At 37.8% G+C, this 21,918-nt stretch overlaps 1 protein-coding gene across 2 annotated transcripts in view; it reads left to right on the top strand.

Moving 5' to 3' along the window:
- The window catches only part of CSTPP1 (centriolar satellite-associated tubulin polyglutamylase complex regulator 1), a 186,810-nt gene that overhangs the window by 41,303 nt on the left and 123,589 nt on the right, over window positions 1–21,918 (top strand). For both annotated transcript variants that reach the window (XM_058527013.1, XM_058527012.1), the window contains exon 2: window positions 8,013–8,115. In XM_058527013.1, coding sequence (XP_058382996.1) covers window positions 8,013–8,115 — 103 coding nt within the window. The remainder of the gene's footprint in view (window positions 1–8,012; window positions 8,116–21,918) is intronic.

Below are 21,918 nucleotides of genomic sequence, written 5' to 3'. Positions count from 1 at the left end.
GAAGCAATAGGATTTAAGTACTTAGCTTTAATTGACATCCCAAAAATATAAAAAATCACCAGTTTTAGGAAGGAGAAGGGAAGAGGGAGGGATTAATGGTTGACTAGAGACTATTTGAATGTCAAGGCACGCAGCTTTGCACAGCTGTTAACTATTCATTACCTCTATTGGTTGAGGGAAGTAGACTTTAGTTTTTGGTCCTCTGCTTTACATAAAGATCTTTAGTCACCTTTTGTTTTCTGGTTGTCACAGGTGATGTTAACATATGTGTAATGCTTTGTTTGCCCCTTGAGTGTCGTTTAGTATTTGAGTTTCACTAGCTGTATAGCAGAACTCTGGTAGTTTGGATGCCCAAATGCAGTGTATTAGCTTTGTCTGTTTTATAATTAACTATTAATATAAAAGGTCTTTCCTTAATTTGTAAATTTGTTCTTAGAAAATTCCACTTGAAACATGTCATGCCACATAGCTCTTTAAGGCCTGCCATATAGTGCAGTGCAGACCAAACGCCTGGATTCAAATCCTGTCTCTGCTGCTTACCACCCTAACATTTAGGTAAATTACACGTGTGAGTCTTTCTTTTTTTATCTATAGTGATAAAATAAAAGTACCCATCTCATAGGATTGTTGTGAGGATTAAATGAATTAATAACCATAAAATGCTTAGAATACTGTCTTGCACAGAGAGCTTAATAAATGTTAGCTGTCATTATTAATCTATTTATAGATGTAACTACCATTAAGCAAACCCTGTAATGATCAAGAGCTATTAAAGGAGAGAGGCCTCCTGCATTTGTATCAAGGATGTTTCTCAGGATGTTGATCTGCAAGGTGTGATGCATTTACAATTTTTTCTGGGGCCCAGAGTTAAACTTGACGCACAGCTGTTTTATATTCAGAGCTAGTTAGTGTTTAGAGAGGCCTGGTTTTGGGTTAACACTTTTACTTTATTTTTCTCCACTGCAAGTTTTAAATTTCTTTTTGTATTACACTCACTGTATTAATTGTGAACTCATAATTATGGTAAGGGATATAATTAGCTTAAACTAAAGGTCATACCAGGACAAAATATAGGATGATAGGTTTATTCACTTGGAGTAGAGAAGGCCTGTTTGAACAAGACAGAAAGCTCTTACAAAAGCCACAGATAAATACTTTTGACTCTATCAACATTTAAAATTTCTGTACAATGAAAGACACCACAAACAAGTTAAAAGAAAAGCCATAAGGTAGATGTATATATGTGCAACATATATAGAATTAGAAAAAACTACAAATCAAGAAAAAGAAAAAAGACAACCAGAGAGGAAAATGGGCAAAGGATACTAGCAGATTATTTACAGAAGAAGAGATACAAATAAACATGAAAATATGCTTAACTTTATTTGTAATTAAGAAAACTAAAATTAAAACAACAGTGAGAAGCTATTTTATAACTGTTAAATTGTCAAAATTACAAAGACTTAGACCAAAGATAGTGAAACCATATTTTTACAGCTGGGAGGAGTGTAAATTGGAATAATCCTTTGTAAAGCGATCGTCTGTATCCAGTAAACGTGAAGATGTGTGCATCCTGTGATATGCCAGTTCCATTTTGAGGCGTCTACCTTAGAAAAACTCTTGCACATATGCACAGGGACACATGTACAAGAATGTTCAACACAGCACAGTTTGCTATAGTGAAATTACAGAAACAATCTAAATATTTATCAACAGAGAAATATTTACCATTGAGAAATATTGAAATGTGAATTGTTTCCATACTGTTTAATAAAACATCTCCAGACATGGTTGAGTGAAAAAAGCGAGGTATAGAAAAGTGTGTGTCATTTACTTAAAAACAAAACAAAACTAAGCTCACAAACTGTGTATTTCTATATTTCTTAAAGTGTGTATACCAAACTGATAACAGCTGTTATCAGTGGGAGTTGGGATTGGTTTTTAACTTTTTCTGGATTGTTTGAATCTTTAAAAATAATTACATGTGTAATTAGAAATAAACATTTTTTAAAATTTATAAAGATCATGCCAATACTTTAACTCTCTGGTTTACCAATTTAAGCTTCTTTTCTGGTGTTAACAATAGACAGCCAGCAATTTCTGGATAATACAATACAATGTGTAAAATGGGGCACATTATGGCTTTTGGGATTTTTCTTATTTTGTTTTTGTTTTTGAGAGGTAGTGGATGGTATTGGAAGGGAATAGGCTTTGGAGTCAATCTAAGTTTGAATCCTAGCTCAGCCATTTATTAAGACTTTGAGCAGGGTCTTAACCTCTCTGAGCTTGAAAAAAGTCTATTACTTACCTCATTATGTTGTGTAAGAATTGAACGTGCTAGTTTTCTTCATTTCCCCATCTCCTTTGGTCAAAGGAAATTGGTCTAGTGTGGTCTAAGATCAAAGATGGTCTTGTATAGGTGATAAAATATTTCACCAGAGCATACTGTATCTCTGGATCAGGACATACCAGTAAGGATGGAGAATGTAAATAATTAATTTTAGAGGTCTATTAACTTTTTAAACCGTTAGGCTATCTATTTGTACTTCACAAGATCAAATACTGTATCATGTTAGTGATTTATAAATGATATTGAACTTGAAGCTTCTAAACAATTTACATGACAGGTTGTTGGTTAGCAAAGTTACTTCTCATGTCTCAGAGAGCAGTCTTAATTTAATTCAACATGTATTTGTGCCAGCCAGCATCTGAATCTCAAGAGGCTTCAAAGACCAAAATGTGTAACAAAAGGCAAGGGAGGAAAAAGGTCAGATTTAAAGTTGAGGGGACGGCCCCGTGGCTTAGCGGTTAAATGCACGTGCTCCGCTACTGGCGGCCCGGGTTCGGATCCCGGGCGCTCACCGTCGCACCGCTTGTCCGGCCATGCTGAGGCTGCGTCCCACATACAGCAACTAGAAGGATGTGCAACTATGACATACAACTATCTACTGGGGCTTTGGGGAAAAAAAAAAAAGGAGGAGGATTGGCAATAGATGTTAGCTCAGAGCCGGTCTTCCTCAGCAAAAAGAGGAGGATTAGCATGGATGTTAGCTCAGGGCTGATCTTCCTCACAAAAATAAAATCAAATAAAAAATAAATAAAGTTGAATATATGCATATACTCTGCTTTTTACTTACACTGCTATTGTTCTCATGTGTATCTATTAATATCACATATAGTAATCATGTGAATATTTTTCTAGTGAGACTTGTTTATTCTAGTATAGCTACTCTGTATTAATAATAATAATAAAATGAGTGGTCTAACTAATGTAGGTGGAAATTCTAGGCCCTAAAGCAAAAATTTCCAAGTGGGGCCTCTTATCATTTAATTGCAAAACAAACAGCTAATACTTTGATGGTATTTATGCTTGAGAAGAGAGTAAAAAGAAATAGTTTTGGACTTTCCCCATATAAATTAAACCTCCTGAGTAATTAGCAGTTAATAAGTGAATGCTTCCCGCAAGTTTAAAGGCTATAGCTGAAATGGGTATATGATTATGTGTATTATTATATGTGTAGGGTTTTATATAGCCCAGGAATCCTTGAAGATAATCTGTAAACATCCTTAGTTGGATGAGCAGAACTTTAAATAAGTGAGTAGGGGGCTATAGTAGGTTGGTCTCTCGGTGTTCATTAGTGTTGAAACTCTATTGTCTTGTAAGTTTTGCAATGTCTGGGAGGGGGACATAGTAACTGTAATTATAACAACAATAATAAAAATAATAGGAAATATTTATTGCACACATACTATGTGCCAAGCACTATGCTAAGATTATTACATACATTATTTTATTTAATCCTCACTACAACTTCAGGTAGTAGGTACTGTTCCCCAGTTTTACAGAAAAGGGTAGAGAGATCAGGTAACTTGCATAAGTCACACAGTTAATAAGTGCCAGAGCTAGAAAGCAAATCCAGGTCAGCCTGACTCCAGAGCCCATGTTCTTAACCATTGCAATAAATTGCTATGTCGTTTTAATCTGTAGAATCAGTATGTAGCAATAATAATAAAATCATTAATATGTTACCTTTTGTTATATATCAGATGTTTTCTAAAGAAGTAGTTTATTATTAGACATCTCATTCTTAGTATCATACTCATTTTATAGCAGAGGTGACTGTGATATAAAGAGATTAAGTGATGAGCAGGAGGTGATTCAACAGAACCAAGAAGTTTCTGGTCCATAATTGCCTTCACTTGCGAGGTTCATATAAAGATCATACTGTGTATACTTATATTTCACTTAGATTTTTCAGTGCGGCATGTTGAAGTTATATGTGCTTATCTCAGGCAGCAATGCTATCTGAGCAAGACATGGACACTTGGGCCTTAGTGTGGATTTCAGAACAATAGAGCCTCACATGGACCTTATTGGTACATGTTAGAAAACTTAATCCTGGCCTTGTTGTGGAATCATGGCAAAGCAGAAGAGGGAAAGCCAATCTGAATGTTTTTCCTTTTCCAGGAGGACAACTAAGGTGCCCAGATATCTTGGCCCTCAGGGGGTGCAGGTGTGCAGTTTTTATTCTTTAATCATTCACATAAATTAAAGCCTATTCCTTTGCATTAAAAAATATATATAAAACGACACTCTCCACGTTTTATTGCCAGGCAAGAGCTTTGAACTTCTGTCTCATTGAAGTTTGATAAACTGCAAGGATTTTCCAGGGTCGGGTGGTACACTTAACCACATTGGACTGATAAGAGCTGCAGGTGAAGGAAACCACCAGGGAGCAGCAATTAGAGAGAGCTCTTCCCACTTGGCTTATGTGAAATTCTCTGCAGGGAGGAACTTTTCCCTGCTTCTGCTGGCTCTTAGCTCCTTCCTTCACCCACAGATAAAAAGAACACCAGGGCTTTCTGTTTCCGCTTTGTGAACTAGGAATGGGTGGGGTGAATACCTTGTGGTGGGGTGGTTCTTTGTAAGAAACTTTGAAATATGGGGACAAGTTCTAACTTCACACAAATGCTGATTGGCAGGCACACCTATGCAGGTGGGGACAGGATACACACACACAGACATGTGCGCGCATATGAATTCACATAGACACAAATGGACCACATCTCTCAGATGATTTTACTATCAGCATACACCACTGATGCAACCCCATGTTGCAGCCCAGAGACGTGTCCTTTGTGCTTTGTGTAAAATAAAGATCATGTTTACTTCTAAAACTTGAGTCTTGGCTTCTCTTCTTACTAACTGTGTGATCTTGAGCAGGTTACTTTAATTCCATAAATCTCAGTTCTCCCATTTGTAAAATGGAAGTAATCAAAATGCCTATCATAGAATTGTTGTGAAGACTAAATAAAATAATGCATGTAAAACATTAGTGCAGTATCTGGCACACTGTTATTCAATAAGTTGCACAGGTGCTCTGAATTGGTGGCTGTTATTGTTATCATTATTATATGTAATATTAAACTCGAAACATCTGATTGGTAGATTAATGTTAAACAGGTATAGTCCTTTATTTTCTTTCTCTTCCTCCTACCCCCCTTTTTTGGTGCAAAGTCTGTTTTCCAGAAAATTCCTCCTTTTTTTTTTTGAGTAGGACAAAAGTACTTTGATTCTAACTGCTCTGAAAACATTTCTCCCTTAAAGGGCTTTGACTTTTAGTCCCTGAAGCTAGGGAGGAGAAGCAGCAGCCTTTGCTTCTAAGTAGAGCTCTTTGATTTCTACCATCAAAAAAAAAAACCCAAAAAAACAAAACCCAATCCTGTACTAGCCTTAGGTAGATCTAAGTCACAATAGCCCATATAGCTCAAGGAAAGAATCTTTTTGTAAGATCAGGATAAGTGGGTGGAAGAAGGAAAAGGAGGATACAGAGGTGAAAATATAGCTGATTTTAATGTTAGTTTGGCCATTTTTCTTCCCAATTTAATATATACTTAATTGTAAAACAATTAATGCCAGAAATTGGCATTTATTATCTCACAACTTCACTCGCAGTTTTGGCCATTTCTTAGAGAAATACTTTTCCAGCTGGATGAACTGTTGATGAAGCACTGATTCTGTTTTCACATCTTTTGGGGGAGTAGGGGCCTGGAGAATGTTTGCAGTGGTTGATAGCTATTAGCTTTGGGAGCCACTTATATCGATAGAATAAGTCACGGAATGTGAACATGTCATTCATCTGGGCTTGAGGCTGGTGCAAACATGGTAAAACCCTAGGTCACCATTGTCAAATGAAGACTCTCTTGCGTACAGCTTGGGTAGATAAACATATTTGCTTTATAAATTTCACTAGACTACCAAGACTTCAGGAATAGTTTTTTGAAGTATGCATTTTTATAAATTTTAGGTAATTCCTCCATATTTTCCTGAGGGATGAAAGAGGCAAATGTCCATCTTGGTAGCAACTTCATGGAATTGCTTTTTGGCAGGATATTCATTACTTTTGGGTTTTTTGTTCTCACTGCTCCAGAAGAAAGTGGGGGTTTTTTTGTTTGTTTTGTTTAATTTTTGGATGGTAAATGGAAACACTGAATTGGATGTTTCTATGCCAGGATACCCTTGTTATACCTAAAGACAAAATTCAGGGAAGGAGAACAAGCATTAGTTGAGCATCTGCTGTATTAGAAGTCCTAGCCTATGTTGTTTACTGAAGTAAAACCCCAAGAGCCCTTTGAGATGGGCTTTTAAGAAAATATATTATCAAGTAAACCAGGCACTGTAATATTTTATATGCATTATCTTATTTAATTCTCATAAGCCTATGATGTAAGTATTAATAGTATTATTATTACAAATAGTAATAGTATTAGCCACATTTTACAGTGGGGAAATAGGCTTGGAGAGTAGTGTGCTCAAGGTCACTCAGCTAGGAATTAGTATGGCTGAAAATGGAACTCAGTTCTCTCTCAACTCCAAAGCCCAAGTTCTTAACCAGTGGTTCTTAAACTTCAGGGTACATAAGAAGCACCAAGGATACTTGTTAAAAATTACTGGGCTCTGGTTAGAAATGTAAAGTTACTACGTCTGGGATGGTGCCAGATTATAAATCTGCATTTTAACAGGGTGTCTCAGGTGATTCAGATCAAGAAGTTGAAGGGCCAGCCTGGTGGCATAGTGGTTAAATTCGCACACTCTGCTTCAGTGGCCCCGTGGTTTGCGGTTCGGATCCCAGGTGCAGACCTCTACACACTGTTCATCAAGCCATGCTGTGGCAGCGTCCCACATACAAAATAAAGGAAGATCGGCACAGATGTTAGCTCAGAGCCAATCTTCCTCACACACACACACAAAAAAGTTGATTGACCATATTTTGAGGAAGAGTTAAATTATGTTTCTTTCCACACTTGACAAAGAAGAAAACAGGTGAAGATTAAATAACTATGCAAGATTAAGCTACCCAAGACAGAGCTCCAATTCAAACCCAGGTCTGTCTAATTCTAATACTCATACCCTTTATTATAAGCCTATAATTAATTCACACATTTACCAGTCACAACAAATGCAGAAAACATGATTTCTGATAAGCCACACAGATTTTATGGTCTTATTATTTACCAAGGTTAATACCTTGTAACACCATTACTAAAATTTTCATGGTCCTTAAACTTTTTCAGTGACTTTTATTAAAGAATTGAGTTTTCTTTGCAGTCAGATCATCCACACACCAAGCATGGAATCATTACTCCCTGGAATAAGTCTCTGAGAAATGCAGAAGTGAAAGAGGGTGGAAAGAGGTGGGAAGAAAAGAATTTTCAGGTGGATCTGCTAAATGGTGCTAAAGCTACTCACCCTCATCACTGAAATGAAGAGTGAAGGGTTGATATTAATACTAACAGCCAATCAGATGGCAGTAGGTCATGTTCTACCTCATCTCCCATTCTACCCTTTGAGACCATAGCTCACTTAGGGCAGGCAAGTTTGATTTGCTTATTCCAGTCCACTTCCTAGGGCAGAGCCAACACTTTGACTTTCATGGCCTCCTACTGGGCTTGGGGGGACTCTTTTGTCTCTCTCTCACTTTGTCTTTCTCTCTTGCTTTTTTTTCCTGCAGCCCAGCGACATGTCCTCACATACATGGAGGATGCAGTGTGCCAGCTGCTAGAGAACAAGGAAGATATTAGCCAATATGGCATTGCCAGGTTCTTCACTGAATAGTAAGTATGTGAGTGCTTTGCCAATGGGGCGAACGCAGAGGAGGCACTTGGAAGCAGGCAGGGTACATGAAAAATAAAGCAGGACAGCGCTGATTACATAGTGTCAGTGAATGCTCAGTTTTAGTAGTTGGTTAAGGGCTGCCCAAACGTGTTTTAGAACATGCCTTTGGTGGAGCTAGTTTTGTCCAGTGATAAGTCTCATGAATGGTCATGACTACAGAAGCTCAACAAATGCTTGTTTGATCTGTTAGATCTGTTTCTTTAGGTCTCTCTTATAATTTTTAACTTTCTCCATTATTCAGAATATTCACTCTGATTTCCTCTAGTCAGTGTTCCTTTAGCCTGTGTTTTTCATGGCTGACTTTTCTAATGGAAATGCTTAGGATGATGTTCCTCTGCAGTTTTCTTTCTGCAGGATGCTGTGTCAGTCACTTAATGATTTAAGATTATTTCTAGAGACAGGACATCTTTCATAGATTATATCTTTGAAGGATCGTGCTTCTTTGTAAAGTATGCTTGGAGTGGGTAAATGATTGCTACTTTTTTAATATCACAGAACTGTTTTTAGGCTGAGATAATCAGTTTAAAATGCCTTGGTCTTCATGAAAGGATGTGCTAAAGAAATACAAAACATTATTTTTATTACCAAAATGCCATCACATATTTATATAATCATTTAGATTCTCTTTCCTTTTTTTTTCTGATTTATTGGGAGCATTCTAAGAAAAGAAGAATAGCCTCTTACAGGCTTCTATTTAAGGTCGATCATGAACTCAGTTCTACCTTCCTTGAAAACAGATTTTTTCCTTTCTATTCTCCACAGGTTCCTTGGAGATCAGACAGCTATTCTAATGGCCTAAACTTGGGTTGCTATTAGGGGAATTTTTGACTCTCCCTAGCTCTTTTGCTGAGCTATAGGTCTTGCAAACGAAATTTAGATTTATTATGGATCAGAATTTCAAGTTCCTAGGAAAAACAAGCTTTGCAGGAGCAGAGCTGGTCCCTTCTCCCAGTCTTCTAAAGGAGGATGAAGTACAGAAAGGAATCTTACTTGTTCTCGTGGTATGAACTGAAGCAGTTGAGGTGAGCAGGGAATAAAGACTGAGACTGAATATCCTTGCTTGCTTTTACACTACCGACAAGCCCAGGGGTCAAGTTTCTAGGCCATTTAATCTGTACCAGCACTCTTGAGGCTCCTTGCCAAGTGAAATATGATTCTTCTGGGGGCAGTGCTTCTTCCTGGCTTGTTTCATTTTACTCTACCCCGCCCCCCCCCCCATCTCCTTTATAAGTCTTTTCCTTATACTGGTTACTTGAAGATAGGCATTATTTCTTCTTCATCTTTGTATTCTCAGTGCCTGGCATGATGCTTAGCGTATAATAGATGTTAGGTAAATGTTTGTTGAATCTACAACTGTATCTATATTTTAAGTTACTGCATACTATCTACTTTTATTCTTGATCTTGTTACTAATAAGGACTGTCTCTTGTTTTTTCTCTCTTTTTTGTTGATTCTTTTTGATAAAGCTGTATATTCTGCCATTTAAGAGGCTGTATACCATGTATGTAGCACTCCAAAAGTGAACCCCACTGGTCCATGTAACTGATACGGAACACTAGAAAGCCAATAGTAAGGCTTATAACTGTTTCAGAATGCCATTGACTGTAGCTTTTATCTACCAATACACTGTTGGAAAAAATCTTAAGATTTTTCACAGTGCTAATAGAAATCTAGTTGCCAAGTGAGCTGTTTCTTGTCCTCAGGAAACTAAAAATTACATAATGTGTGTGAGTGGCACGTACCTGATACTTCTATAACTCTAAGGCAAGTTATTTTGAGAAGTGAACTAACATCAAAGCTCAAAAATCCTTTAAAAAAAAAGATTTGAAAGACGTGGATTTATGATGGAATGGGAAGTAGCATTTGGCAGACAATGAGACCTGAACGGTAGAAGCTCCTGATTTTACTTTGAGTGCGAATTTTATTTATCTAGTGAAAATCCTTCTTTCTCAAGCCTCGGTTTTAAATTTTTTTTTTTAACTTTATTTATCTATTTTTTCCCCCAAAGCCCCAGTAGATAGTTGTATGTCATAGCTGCACATCCTTCTAGTTGCTGTATGTGGGACGCGGCCTCAGCATGGCCGGAGAAGCAGTGCGTCGGTGCACGCCCAGGATCCGAACCCTGGGCCGCCAGCAGCGGAGCGCGCGCACTTAACCGCTAAGCCACGGAGCCGGCCTCTCAAGCCTCGGTTTTATATTGATTCATAGAAGTATAATGAAATGAAAAGAGCACTGCTCTAGGAAGAAGAAGAACTCCTTATTTTTATAAGTCCTCGCTCTATAATATTGGGCAAATTTCTGAAAGTTTCTGGGCTTCGGTTGCCTCATCCGTGAAATGTGTATAATAAAGTCTTATTACAAGCTAATAATAATATAATAATTATATGTTGTAATAAGCAATATTTTATTAAAATCATACTGTATCTCAGCCACTATAATTCTTTGCAGTGTAGGTACTATTATTATCTCTATTTTATAGATGAGGAAACTGAGGCTCAGAAAGGTTAAGGTAGCTTCTTTACGTTCACAAGCTAATCCATGTCAGAGTTAGGAATCAAGCCTCGTCTGCAGCGTTACAAATGCCACTCACTGTTCTCTACTGGCTCCGAGTCACTATACTGCTTAATGTTGCTGGAGGCCTAACTTGATAATATTTTGAGGTCTCTTCTAACTATAATTTCTAAATTCCTTGAAATTTCCCTTATGAACTACATTTCACCAAGTTTATCACATAGCCTTGACCTCAGACATTGCCATTTAAGCGTTTAGTAGTGGCCTTTTGTGGGGATACAACTGGAGTTGTCCCTAAGCAATAGGAAACATGATTTTTTTTTTAAATATGTTAACTGTACACGTCCATCTCTCAGTATCAGGTTCATACCTTGAGATTTTCATACCTTTAATGATGGATGATTTACTTTTAAACAGTGATAAAAGTACTCTTCAGAATTGTTTTTGGAAGGCTTTCCTGCTGCTTTTCTCCTGTGGATCTGCTTGCCCTTTCACCTGTGCTGTCACTCCTTGGTTGTTGGTGTTTTTCAACAAATCCATGATTGTTCCAGCAAATCTGGTTAAGCTGTAAAACATGAGTAGCTGAGCTGTTCTGTGCATGTATGTCTACACGACTGTGAGCTCTTTGGATCATATTCCTCTGGACACTCTTGAAAGAAGGATACTAAATCCCAAAGGATTTTCTTTTATGTTGTATGCAACCTCTACCTCTGAATGTTGTCTTTCAACCCGTGAAAGGTAAAAGGAATTAACTTTAGAGGTGCCCCTCTAAGAATAGACCAAGTGTCGGCACCAGGTCAGGACCTCTGAAGAAGTACATCCAAGAAAATGAGGCCACAGTAGCTGTAACTTAGAAACCACAGCAGAGTGTGACCAGGTTCTCGTGGTAAAGATAAAATGAGAGATGTCGTTTTTTAAGACACTGGAAAATAATGATGAGAGAAAAACAGGCTGAAATCTGAGAACTCCTATCAGAATTGGGAACCATTCTTCACAGGCTAAATTGATAGTTACAACACTGTGGCATCAGGGAGCTTGACCTCCATGTACTAATATAGAAAAGAATGATACTCTGTGGTCTTGGTCGGTGGGCCCAGGAGGGCTCTTTCTTATGATCAAGTGTCTTGCTTTTGTTTTTTTTAAATGATGATTTTAGCTTCTTGGGGAAGTTTTCATGATGACGGTTTTGGTTGCAAGTACACAGGTTACCTTCATTGATGGAGATTTATTTTAAGGATATATGAGAATATAAGACAGCATTCATTCATGAATTTATTCATTCAGTATTATTTTTGAGCACCTACTATGTGCCTATGTATGTAGTAGGCAATGGAGGTATAGTGGTGAACAAGACAAATAAGGTAATTACTCTCATGGACCTAGGGGTTTACTGAGGGATAGTCAGTAAATGAGTAGACTGATGATGACGGCAATAGCTAATAGTTAATAAATACTTGCTATGTGCTAGGCACTCTTCTAAGCGCATGACATGTGTTATCTCATTTAATTCTTATAATACTGTGAGGTGGGATGTTAGTATTATCTTGGTTTTACGTATTAGGAAATTCAGGTACACAAAATAACATTCCCAAGGTTACACAGCTGATGACTGTAACGAGATAAATAGCACGGAAATAACCAGGGTAATGTGATATATAGGATGGCCAGGAAGGCCTCTTGTAGGAGATGGCATTTGAGGGCTTATCCCATCAGAAAGCCAGTGAATTAGCTGCTCAAGTTCTCACCTTCTCTTTGTCCACCTTTATTACCTAGGCTTTCTGTGTCCAAAAAAGAGAATTTTATTTTATTTACTGCTACTCCGAATGAAATACCTTGAATAGGCAGTGGTCACAGAAAGCCATCTTACGAGTAATTGGCCTCCCTCATGCACTGCTCACATATAATAAGTGAAAATAATAAAATAATTAGTCATAGAAATTATTTGTTATCTAATATAGAATATAAATATGGAAATGGAAATCTATGTCAGTTTTAGAAAAGGAACATTAATAATTCCATTCTGATATATATTAATTATCAGAATTTAGTTGGGAATTTGGAAACCTTTTTTTTTTTAAATATTTTAATAGTTTATAACATTGTGAAATTTTGGGTTGTACATTTTTGTTTGTCCATCACCATATATATGTCTCCCTTCACCCTTTGTACCCACCCCCTACCCCCATTGCCCCTGGTAACCACAATACAGTTTTCTCTGTCCATGTGTTGGTTTATATTCCACATATGAGTGAGATCATACAGTGTTTGTCTTTCTCTTTCTGGATTATTTCACTTAACATAATACCCTCCAGGCCCATCCATGTTGTTGCAAATGGGACGATTTTGTCTTTTTTATGGCTGAGTAGTATTCCATTATGTATATATACCACATCTTCTTGATCCAGTCATCAGTCGAGGGACAGTTAGGTTGCTTCCACTTCTTGGCTATAGTGAATAATGCTGCAATGAACACAGGGGTGCATAAGCCTCTTTGGATTGTTCATTTCAGGGCAAACCTTTTTTTTTAATATATACCATTGTAGTAAAAGGTACCAGCATCAAATTTCCTTTTTTATTGTTTTGATTAGAATAAATCCATGAAATGTGAACTTCATTAATTCATTCTTGGAGAAAAAAAGGAGGTTCCAATAGTGCATATTCCTAAATCGCTTAAAATGTAACTCTAATGAAAACAATCTATGATTATAAAATATGTGTAATTATTTCTTTTTTAAACAGCTTCTCTAAGCCCTATGAAAAGATGACCCACTTCTCTCCTGAGTAATCTAGAACAGTCAGAGTATAAACTTTCAGTTCTAAAGTTGGCAGATTTTTTTAGGCTTTTCCACCATCCAACATTTAAGTAATGTTGTTTGGGGTTCTTCTTGTGCCCATGGTAACAGAGGAGCAGGGCTTTGGAGCAATAGGAGACACATCAGAACAAACCAGGACTTTACTGATTTCCAAGCTCATAGCTTTGAATGAGGGATGGACTGAGACTTCTCTGGTCCATTTCTGCTCCATGTTTTCCCTGCTTATTGTTGTTAAATTGAGCCAAAATGTGGTGTGGTGAAGTAATGGTGACTAATCCTATTATAGGCTTCTTCAAAAGGGGTAATGCTTCTCTCCCCCACCCCCTGTCTTTTTTCCATAGTTCAGTTCTTAGCTAGAGTTGACAAATTGTAACAGAAAATTACCCATTTCTCATTGTCAGCATCTGGATTCTCACAGACTCAGATAATTGCCAGAAATAGATTTTGCCTTGAGCTAAAGCAATCCTATCCTCACTGTGATTGGCCCATGCAATTCTGTTAAGCTGTCATTTGGGAACTCTGTAGAGGATTCTGGTTCTTTTCTGTATTACCAGAGGTTTCCTATAGCAAAAGGACTGCAGGGAGACTTATTGGTGAGTTTAGAGTCACCAAAATTTATTCTGAAACTTAAAAATCCAGGTTCATTGAAGATATGAGAAGCTGCTTGTTTCCTTAGACTCCATCTCTCTTCATCAGTCAGTTCGTGTTTTGATTACAGGAAACCGTTCAGCAGCACTTGACCTGGTAACTGAGGAAGCCATTTCACAGCCCACTGGCCCCCTGACTCATTTAGAAGTTGGAGTCAAAGGTTATGGAAGTAATAATTGGGCCCAGATTCTCCCCGTCAGGAAAGACTTTACTTCCCCACCTCCTCCCTTCTACAAGTTCAGAGAAACTTAGCTGTTATGAAACTGTTCGGTAAGAGGAAATGAGGAACTCCATCCTTGGCTGAAGTATTCTCGACTCTCTGATATTATTTGTTTTCATGGGAGCCACTTTTACAGCTAGCTAATATAAAATTTAGGTATAATTCTCCACATTAATATATTTCCCTAGAGAAATTACTTGATTTGTTTTGATCTGTAATAATATAAAGGGTCTTTATTTGGTCCAGTCCAAGCCATGATATTCCTTCTCATACTACCAGTCTGATAATTCCCTGAGTACTCCTCTGGCAATCAGGTAGACACACACAAATCTGAATTAATATATCAGTAGTGCTATTAGTAATGTAAAATAGCTCATCCGAAGTTCAGAAACTTTACTTCATCAACAATAGAACAATTTAAATTCATCAGTGCTTTTAATTTCTTCCATAATTTGCCCAGAGCTCTAGAAGATCTGTGGTACTGGCCGCACAGGCCTGGCACAGGAGCAAGAAAGAATGACACAAGCTGGCACCTTTAACCAGAAGGTCTTTAATGAACTGGGATGGGGGTGGAGGGGATAGGGGGGAAGGAGGAGGGACAGTTAGGATTTTGGCAGCCACACAAAGGTTCTTCTTCCCTGAGAAAAGTGAAATGAAAGTCAAATGAAGCTTCTCCCTGTTCCTATGATTTGCTAAGATGTTTGTCTGTCTCTTTGCTTCCAGCCCCATGGCAGGTGCATCTTTACAGTCAATGACTTCCCCACAAAACAAATTGTTTCTCAGGATCCCTCAAGTGGGGTCATGTCCAACCAATTTCCTGTCTGAGGTCATAACTGTGATTCCTTTCTTCATCTATCAGATGCAGTTCTGACCAGCACAGTGGAAACTCTCTTATCGGAAAATGTCATGAGCGTATAAATTTATTTTAGGACACGTGGATCCGGGATTGCTGAGTTCTGGGGCTGTAACAGTAGGTAATGCTGTTTCCGGAGTGGCCAGAGAAGCAGCCTGGAATTCATCCCTTTGTTGTTAAATAACATCAAAAGCAAATGTCTTTGTTAATGTCCTTGTGTTTTATTTTCCAAGTCAGGATCATTGCTAGGGATGATCATACCGATCTCATAGGGTTGTTGTGCAAATCGAGTGAAGTGACATGTGTAAAATGTCTGGCTGTGTATAATTCATTTTCATTATGTCCCATTTAGCTCCCGTTTTCTGGGATTTTTGCTTCTCTCCTACTTCGTGGATCTCTTGGAAAGGGATAGTCTTTGTCTTCTTTTTCTTTAAATGATATCAGAGTTGAGGATCTTGAGGATCTTGAGATCTTTTTAGTCTCTCTTGTTTTCTGTAACACTTTTTGCTTACCTGCATTATGTGTACTTTTTTGGAGATTAAAGACATCTGATGATTTCCTGTGTGACTGTTAGCCATTTAGTGTTAGCCACTTCACTTATCATTTAGTTCATTCAAGAATAGCCTAAGACAGCTTTTCTATTTTTTTACACCTATAGCCATTTCCTCACTTCCTGTTTATACCCTCTTTCCTCCGGCTGCCAAAATTTAAAAATTCAAGGTGTAATGGGAGACCTGAGCCAGTCAAATCTATCCAACTTGTATTGTTCCTACTCTTAGCTCTAGCGGTACAGTGATGTGCTCAGGGTAATGAAAAGCAGACATTCTCTGCTGAGGTCATTGCTCCTCACACTGGCAGCCTGCTCCAGGAAGCTGTTTATCTGTGCTTGCTGAGCCAAGCTCCAGCCTCCGAACAGTTGGAATGTATTGAGAAACCACAGAGCCCGACGAGGGAATGTTACACAGGCAGTTCCAGGCGGGGAGAGTATATTTACACCACACAAGCTGCAGTTGACATGTGTAGGGATAATTGTTCCTCTGCACACTCTCATACTTCACCTTCTATGCGATATATATGCCCTCTCAAGGGGGTTTAACCAAGAGAACTGTACTGCTATGTCCAAATTACCCTGAGTATCCTTAACTTGCCATAAGGAAAAAAGGTAGTGTAGAAAATTTGATGTAAAAACCACCTTTTTAAGGTAGTGTTTTTCGGGGTCAAATTTGATGTTTAGAATCTTAAACCATACAGGCGTGATCTCTAAAGCATCTTAGAACACTATTCTTTGCATAGTTTTTCCAACTAAATATCTTTCTTCATCCCTTTACTGAAATATCAAGTGTCTTTATGGAGCTTCAAATGTGGCCTATGTCAATAGGAATATGAGATATGGTCACTTGCCTATAAGAGGATGTAATCTGATTGACACTGACTAATACAACCTGGAAAGCTGAGTAGAATTTGAATAAGCAAAAAAAAAAAAAAAAAGAGGAGAAGTATTTTTATGTGACATGAAGGCACTGTAGCATAGTGGTTAAGAACACAGACTATGGAGTCAGATCTATATTTGAGGGTCTGCCACTTACTGGTATGTGATCTTGGGCAGGTTGCTTAGCCTCATCTATAAAATAGGGAGACTCATGAAATATAAAATTCCATGTTACATGATTATTGGGAGGATAATGAATGTAAAGTGCTTGGTATTTTACCTAAGATATGCTAAATTTTGAATAAATGATAGCTACTGCTACTGTTGTTGTTCTTTCATTCAACAAATATTTACTGAGTGTCTTTGCCTTAGTCAGTGTCCTAGACACTAGGGGATACAGCAGTGAACAAAACAAGTAAGAAATCCCAACTTTCATGGAGCTTCCATTCTGAAATTAGCTTTCATTCTGAAACTATCTTTATTTCACCTTTTTTCTCTTATAATAATTTTAGACTTGGAAAAAAGTTGCAAAAATAATATAGAGTTCCCATGTCCCTTTCACTCAGCTTCCACTAATGTTAACATATTCTATAACCATAGTATAATTATGAAAATCAGGAACTTAACATCGATTGAAAACTAGTAACTATATGTAGACTTTATTTGAATGTTCACCTTCATTTTCGAAGGGCAGTTTCTTCTGGTATAAATTCTAGGTTGGCAATTATTTTCCTTCAGCACTTTGGAGATACCATTCCATTCTCTTATGGTTTCCATTGTTTCTGTTGAGAAGTTGGCTATCAGTCTTATTCTTACACCTTTGAAAATAATCTGTCTTTTATCTCTGGCTACTTTTTGGATATTTCTCCTTGGTCTTTGGTTTTTGGTAGTTTTACTATAATGCACCTAGGTTTGCTTTTCTGTGTGTTTAAACTATTTGGGGTTCTTAGTGCTTCTCAAACCTATAACTAGATGTCTTTTATTAGTTTTGAAAAGTTCTCAATTTTTAGCTTTTCAAATTTGCTTCTGTTCCACTATCTTAACTCCTTCTGGGATTCCAGTTACACAAACTTTAGACTTTTTCATGGTATCCTCTGTCTCATGCACTTTTCTGCATTTTTCACCATTTTGTCTTTTGGTCTTCTTCTGGATATTTTTTATGACTTATTTTCCAGTTCATTAATTCTTTTTTCATTTATGTCTGATTTGCTGTTAAACCCATATACTGAGTTCTCAATTTCAATTATTGTTTTATTTTTCTGTTTTTTTAATCTTATCCATGGAACATTTAATCACTCCCTTTTAAATACAAAAGAAGAAAAAAAGGAAATTGTGAGCTGGGGAAACTGTGAATGATTGAAAGTTAGCTTGAAGAAACCTTAGGATTTGTTTACTAATCCTAATTTGTAACTAATCTCTTATACTTCTCTTAGTCTTGCCCCCACAGTGCATCTTCATTCTTCCTTCTTTTTATTCCCAGCAGCAAAGAGGATTTTAATTAGCTTTACTTTCTACAGTTTATTCCTATAGTTCATTATGAAAACTTAGGTAGTTTAAATATGCTTTTTTTGTCTGTTTTTTAAAGACTTTATTTTTTTAGAGCAGTTTTAAGTTCACAGCAAAATTAGGAGAAAGGTAGAGATTTCACATATACTCTCTGCCCTGCAAAATGCATAGCCTCCCTCATTACCAACATCCCCCATCAGAGTGGTGCATTCGTTACAATTGATGAACTTACATTGACACATAATAATCACCCACAGGGTAGTTTACCTTAGGGTTCATTCTTGGTGTTGTACATTCTGTGGGTTCGGACAGATGTATAATGACGTGTATCTATCATCATAGTATCATACAGAGTATTTTCACTGCTCTAAAAATCTTCTGTGCTTTGCCTGTTTATCCTTTCCCCTCGACCCCAACCCCCAGCAACCACTAATCTTTTTACCATAGTTTTACCTTTATCACAGTGTTATATAGTTGGAATCATACGGTATGTAGCCTTTTCCAATTGTTGCATTTTTTAGTTCAAGAATTATCATTCCATTCTTTTTTTATGGTTTGTATACTAGATCTTATCTTTCATTTGCTTGAACATAGTAAAACATGGTTATTAAAAAGTCCATAATTCATTATCTGGATTCCCTGTGGGTCTGTGTCTATTATCCATTCTATCTCTTGGGTTTTTCCTCCATTGTCTTATTTTGTAGCATCCGTTTTTTCCCCTTGGTTGAGTATTGTGCATTGTGTATGAAAAATTATAGAGATAATGTGAGGCCAAAGTGGTATTATCTTTCTTTAGTGAGGATTTACATTTGCTGCTGGCAGATGGCCTGAGCACTAGCAATCCTAGATTACCTCAATCCAATCAGGGGTTGAAATCATTTGAAGCTAGGCTTAAGTATCAAGGAGGGCTGATATATTTCCAGATATAGCTTTTCAGTGTGCCAACCAGAGCCTTAGGGATTTACCAGAGTCCCTCTCCTTAGCCTTGGTGGGTTCTGAACTCCAGCTTTCTGACTGCCAATCCTCAAGAGTCGTTTGTAAACACAGGAACTTAACATTAACTCAAAACTATTACCTGCTCAGTCCAGCTGCCTTTCGGGACTGGCAGAGGCCCCTGGGACTACTAGTAGGTGTAATAATACCTTATTTTTTAAATGGTGATGAGTATAAATGATAAGGTGAGATATCTGGTACAACTTGAATGTGATATGAAAATATCTGAGATTTCTATTGTTGACACAATCACAGGTACTGCTAATTCTACTATGTTTACATTCATAATTGAAGGAAATACTAAATTCCAGTTAGAAGTTAGTAACAATTAAGATGTAATTTTTTCTTATCCAAGTTTGTGGATCCCTTGAATTCAATCCATGGCCCCTTCTGTTTAGAATTCCTGCCTATGAGGGAAAGTGGCACTAAAAGCTAGGCTCACCTCTTTGGGTTTTATTCTCCTCTCATAACCTGGCCTTGTCGTTCTTCATTTGCCTTGGTGGCTCTCTGATGACTTCAAACACATGCTTTTAATAATTTATCTAGTTTTTCTCAGCTAGGAGGGTTAGTCTAAATTACTTAGTCTACCTTTTTTGTAAAAGGCAGTATTTTGGAACTTTCATTCTAGTGGAATATCATTATATTAGCAGAAGTAGAAAATGTCATACACTGCCAGGGGTCATAAAGGAGTCTAACTTGACTTGGGGAGGACTAGTACATGTTGAAAAGCAACAAACAAGAAATATATAATTAGGATAGGGCCAGTTTGTGGAAGAAAGGCACAATTATGTTCAAATAAAAAGAAAGACAAAGTAAAAGACAGTACCTTGTAAGGCTAAGAAATAAACTCACTGCCTAGTCTTCTTTTTCTTTTTTGCTGAGGAAGATTCACCTTGAGCTACCATCTGTTGCCAATCTTCCTCTTTTTGGTTGAGGAAGTTTCGCTATATTGGCTAATATCTATGCCAATCTTCCTCTATTTTGTACATGGGGCGCCACCACAGCATGGCCCCTGACCAGTGGTATAGGTCTGCACCCAGGAACCAAACCCAGGCCGCTGAAGGGAGCGCCCTGAACTTAACCACTAGGCCATGGGGCTGGCCCATGCCTGGTCTTCTTTTAATTTTTAAAATTCAGTAACTATTTATTAAGCACCTACTATATGCCAATTACTGTGTCAGACATGGTCCTCAAGGAATTCACTGTCATTCTAATGGGAGGCAGAAATAATGGCAGTTTACATACCAGAAAAACACTATTATTCTACAATGTTTGTGAACCTAATATATGCTAATAACCTAATAGACACCATGCTAGTGAAGGATAGAAGATGAATAAGCCAATTGAACTCAAGGAACTTGTGAACTCAGGGAGAAAATCAGATGTAAGCATAACTATTATGATGTTATTAACTAAGTACCAAGTAGAATTTCAGGCAACATGTTTTGGGATAAGTGCAAGGAGAGTTTATTCTGACTATGAATTTTGAGGTGAGGAAAGCTTCATGGAAGAGGTAGTACTTCCAGTTGTCCTCAGAAGATGGATAATAGAGAATGGGAACTGAGTAGGGAGGCCATCTCTAGTCAAGGGAACAGCATGAGCAAGGGCACAGAGGATTAGTGTATTCAGAGAATGACAGAAGGTCTATAGTCAGTGCATTAGTCTGTTCGAGCTGCTGTGACAAATTATCATTGGCTAGGTGGCTTATAAACAATGGAAATTTATATCTCACAGTTCTGGAGGCTTGAAGTCTAAGATCAAGGCTCTGGCAGATTCTTTGTCTGTTGAAGGCCCACTTCCTGGTTCACAGATGGCTATCTCTTTGCTGTATACTCACATGGCGGAAGAGGCAAGGGACCTCCCCTGGGCCTCTTTCATAAGGGCACTAATCTCATTTATGAAGGCTCCACTCTTATAACCTAATCACCTCCCAAAGGCTCTACCTCCACATACTATCACACTGAGGATTAGGTTTCAATATATGAATTTTGTTGCCAATCTTCCTCTTTTTGGTTGAGGAAGTTTCGCTATATTGGCTAATATCTATGCCAATCTTCCTCTATTTTGTACATGATGTTTGCGTCAGTCTGTAGCAATGAGGTAATAGAGCTCAGGAGGATATGTAAGTGAGGGGTTAGAAAGATAGGTAGTCATGGAAGTTTTCTACCCTATGCAACTGGTAGGATGTTGGTGCCGTTGACTGAAATCATTCAATTCAGGAATTATTTCTTACATACCCTCTATATGCCTGGGATTCTGTCTTGGTCTCTGGGAACTTGCTTTTCAGACATTCCCTCTCAGGACACCCCCTCTAACTAGCCAGCTGCCACGCTGTAAGAAGCCCAGCCACGAGCCTGGTTTTCAGGTCATCCCAGTCTAGGTGCCCGACACGTGAGTGAAGAACTCCAGATGATTCCATCTCCAGCCATTTGAGTCAACCCAAGGTATTCAAGTCTTCCCAATTCAGGCTTCAGGCGTGGAGTAGAGACAGCCATCTTTGCTGCACTCCATATAATTCCTGACCTACTGAATCCATGAGCATAATGAAATTGTTGTTTTTTATGCCACTAAGTTTGGTGTGGTTTGTTATGCACCAGTAGATGATTGGAACAAAATTTGTTACTGAAAGTGAGGTGCTGCAGTGACAAAAATCTAAAATGTGTGTCATTGGCTTTGAGACCAGGCAGCAGGCAAAAACTGGAAGGACCTTGAGGAGACTGTAGGTGGAAGTCTGATGGGCCTCAAGGAGACTATCAATGAAGGCTTAAA

This window comes from Diceros bicornis, chromosome 31, assembly GCF_020826845.1.
Source record: "Diceros bicornis minor isolate mBicDic1 chromosome 31, mDicBic1.mat.cur, whole genome shotgun sequence".
In the NCBI taxonomy this organism is placed as follows: Eukaryota; Metazoa; Chordata; class Mammalia; order Perissodactyla; family Rhinocerotidae; genus Diceros; species Diceros bicornis.
The sequence above is the reverse complement of the archived record's forward strand: the minus strand, read 5'-3'. Positions and strand labels throughout refer to the sequence as shown.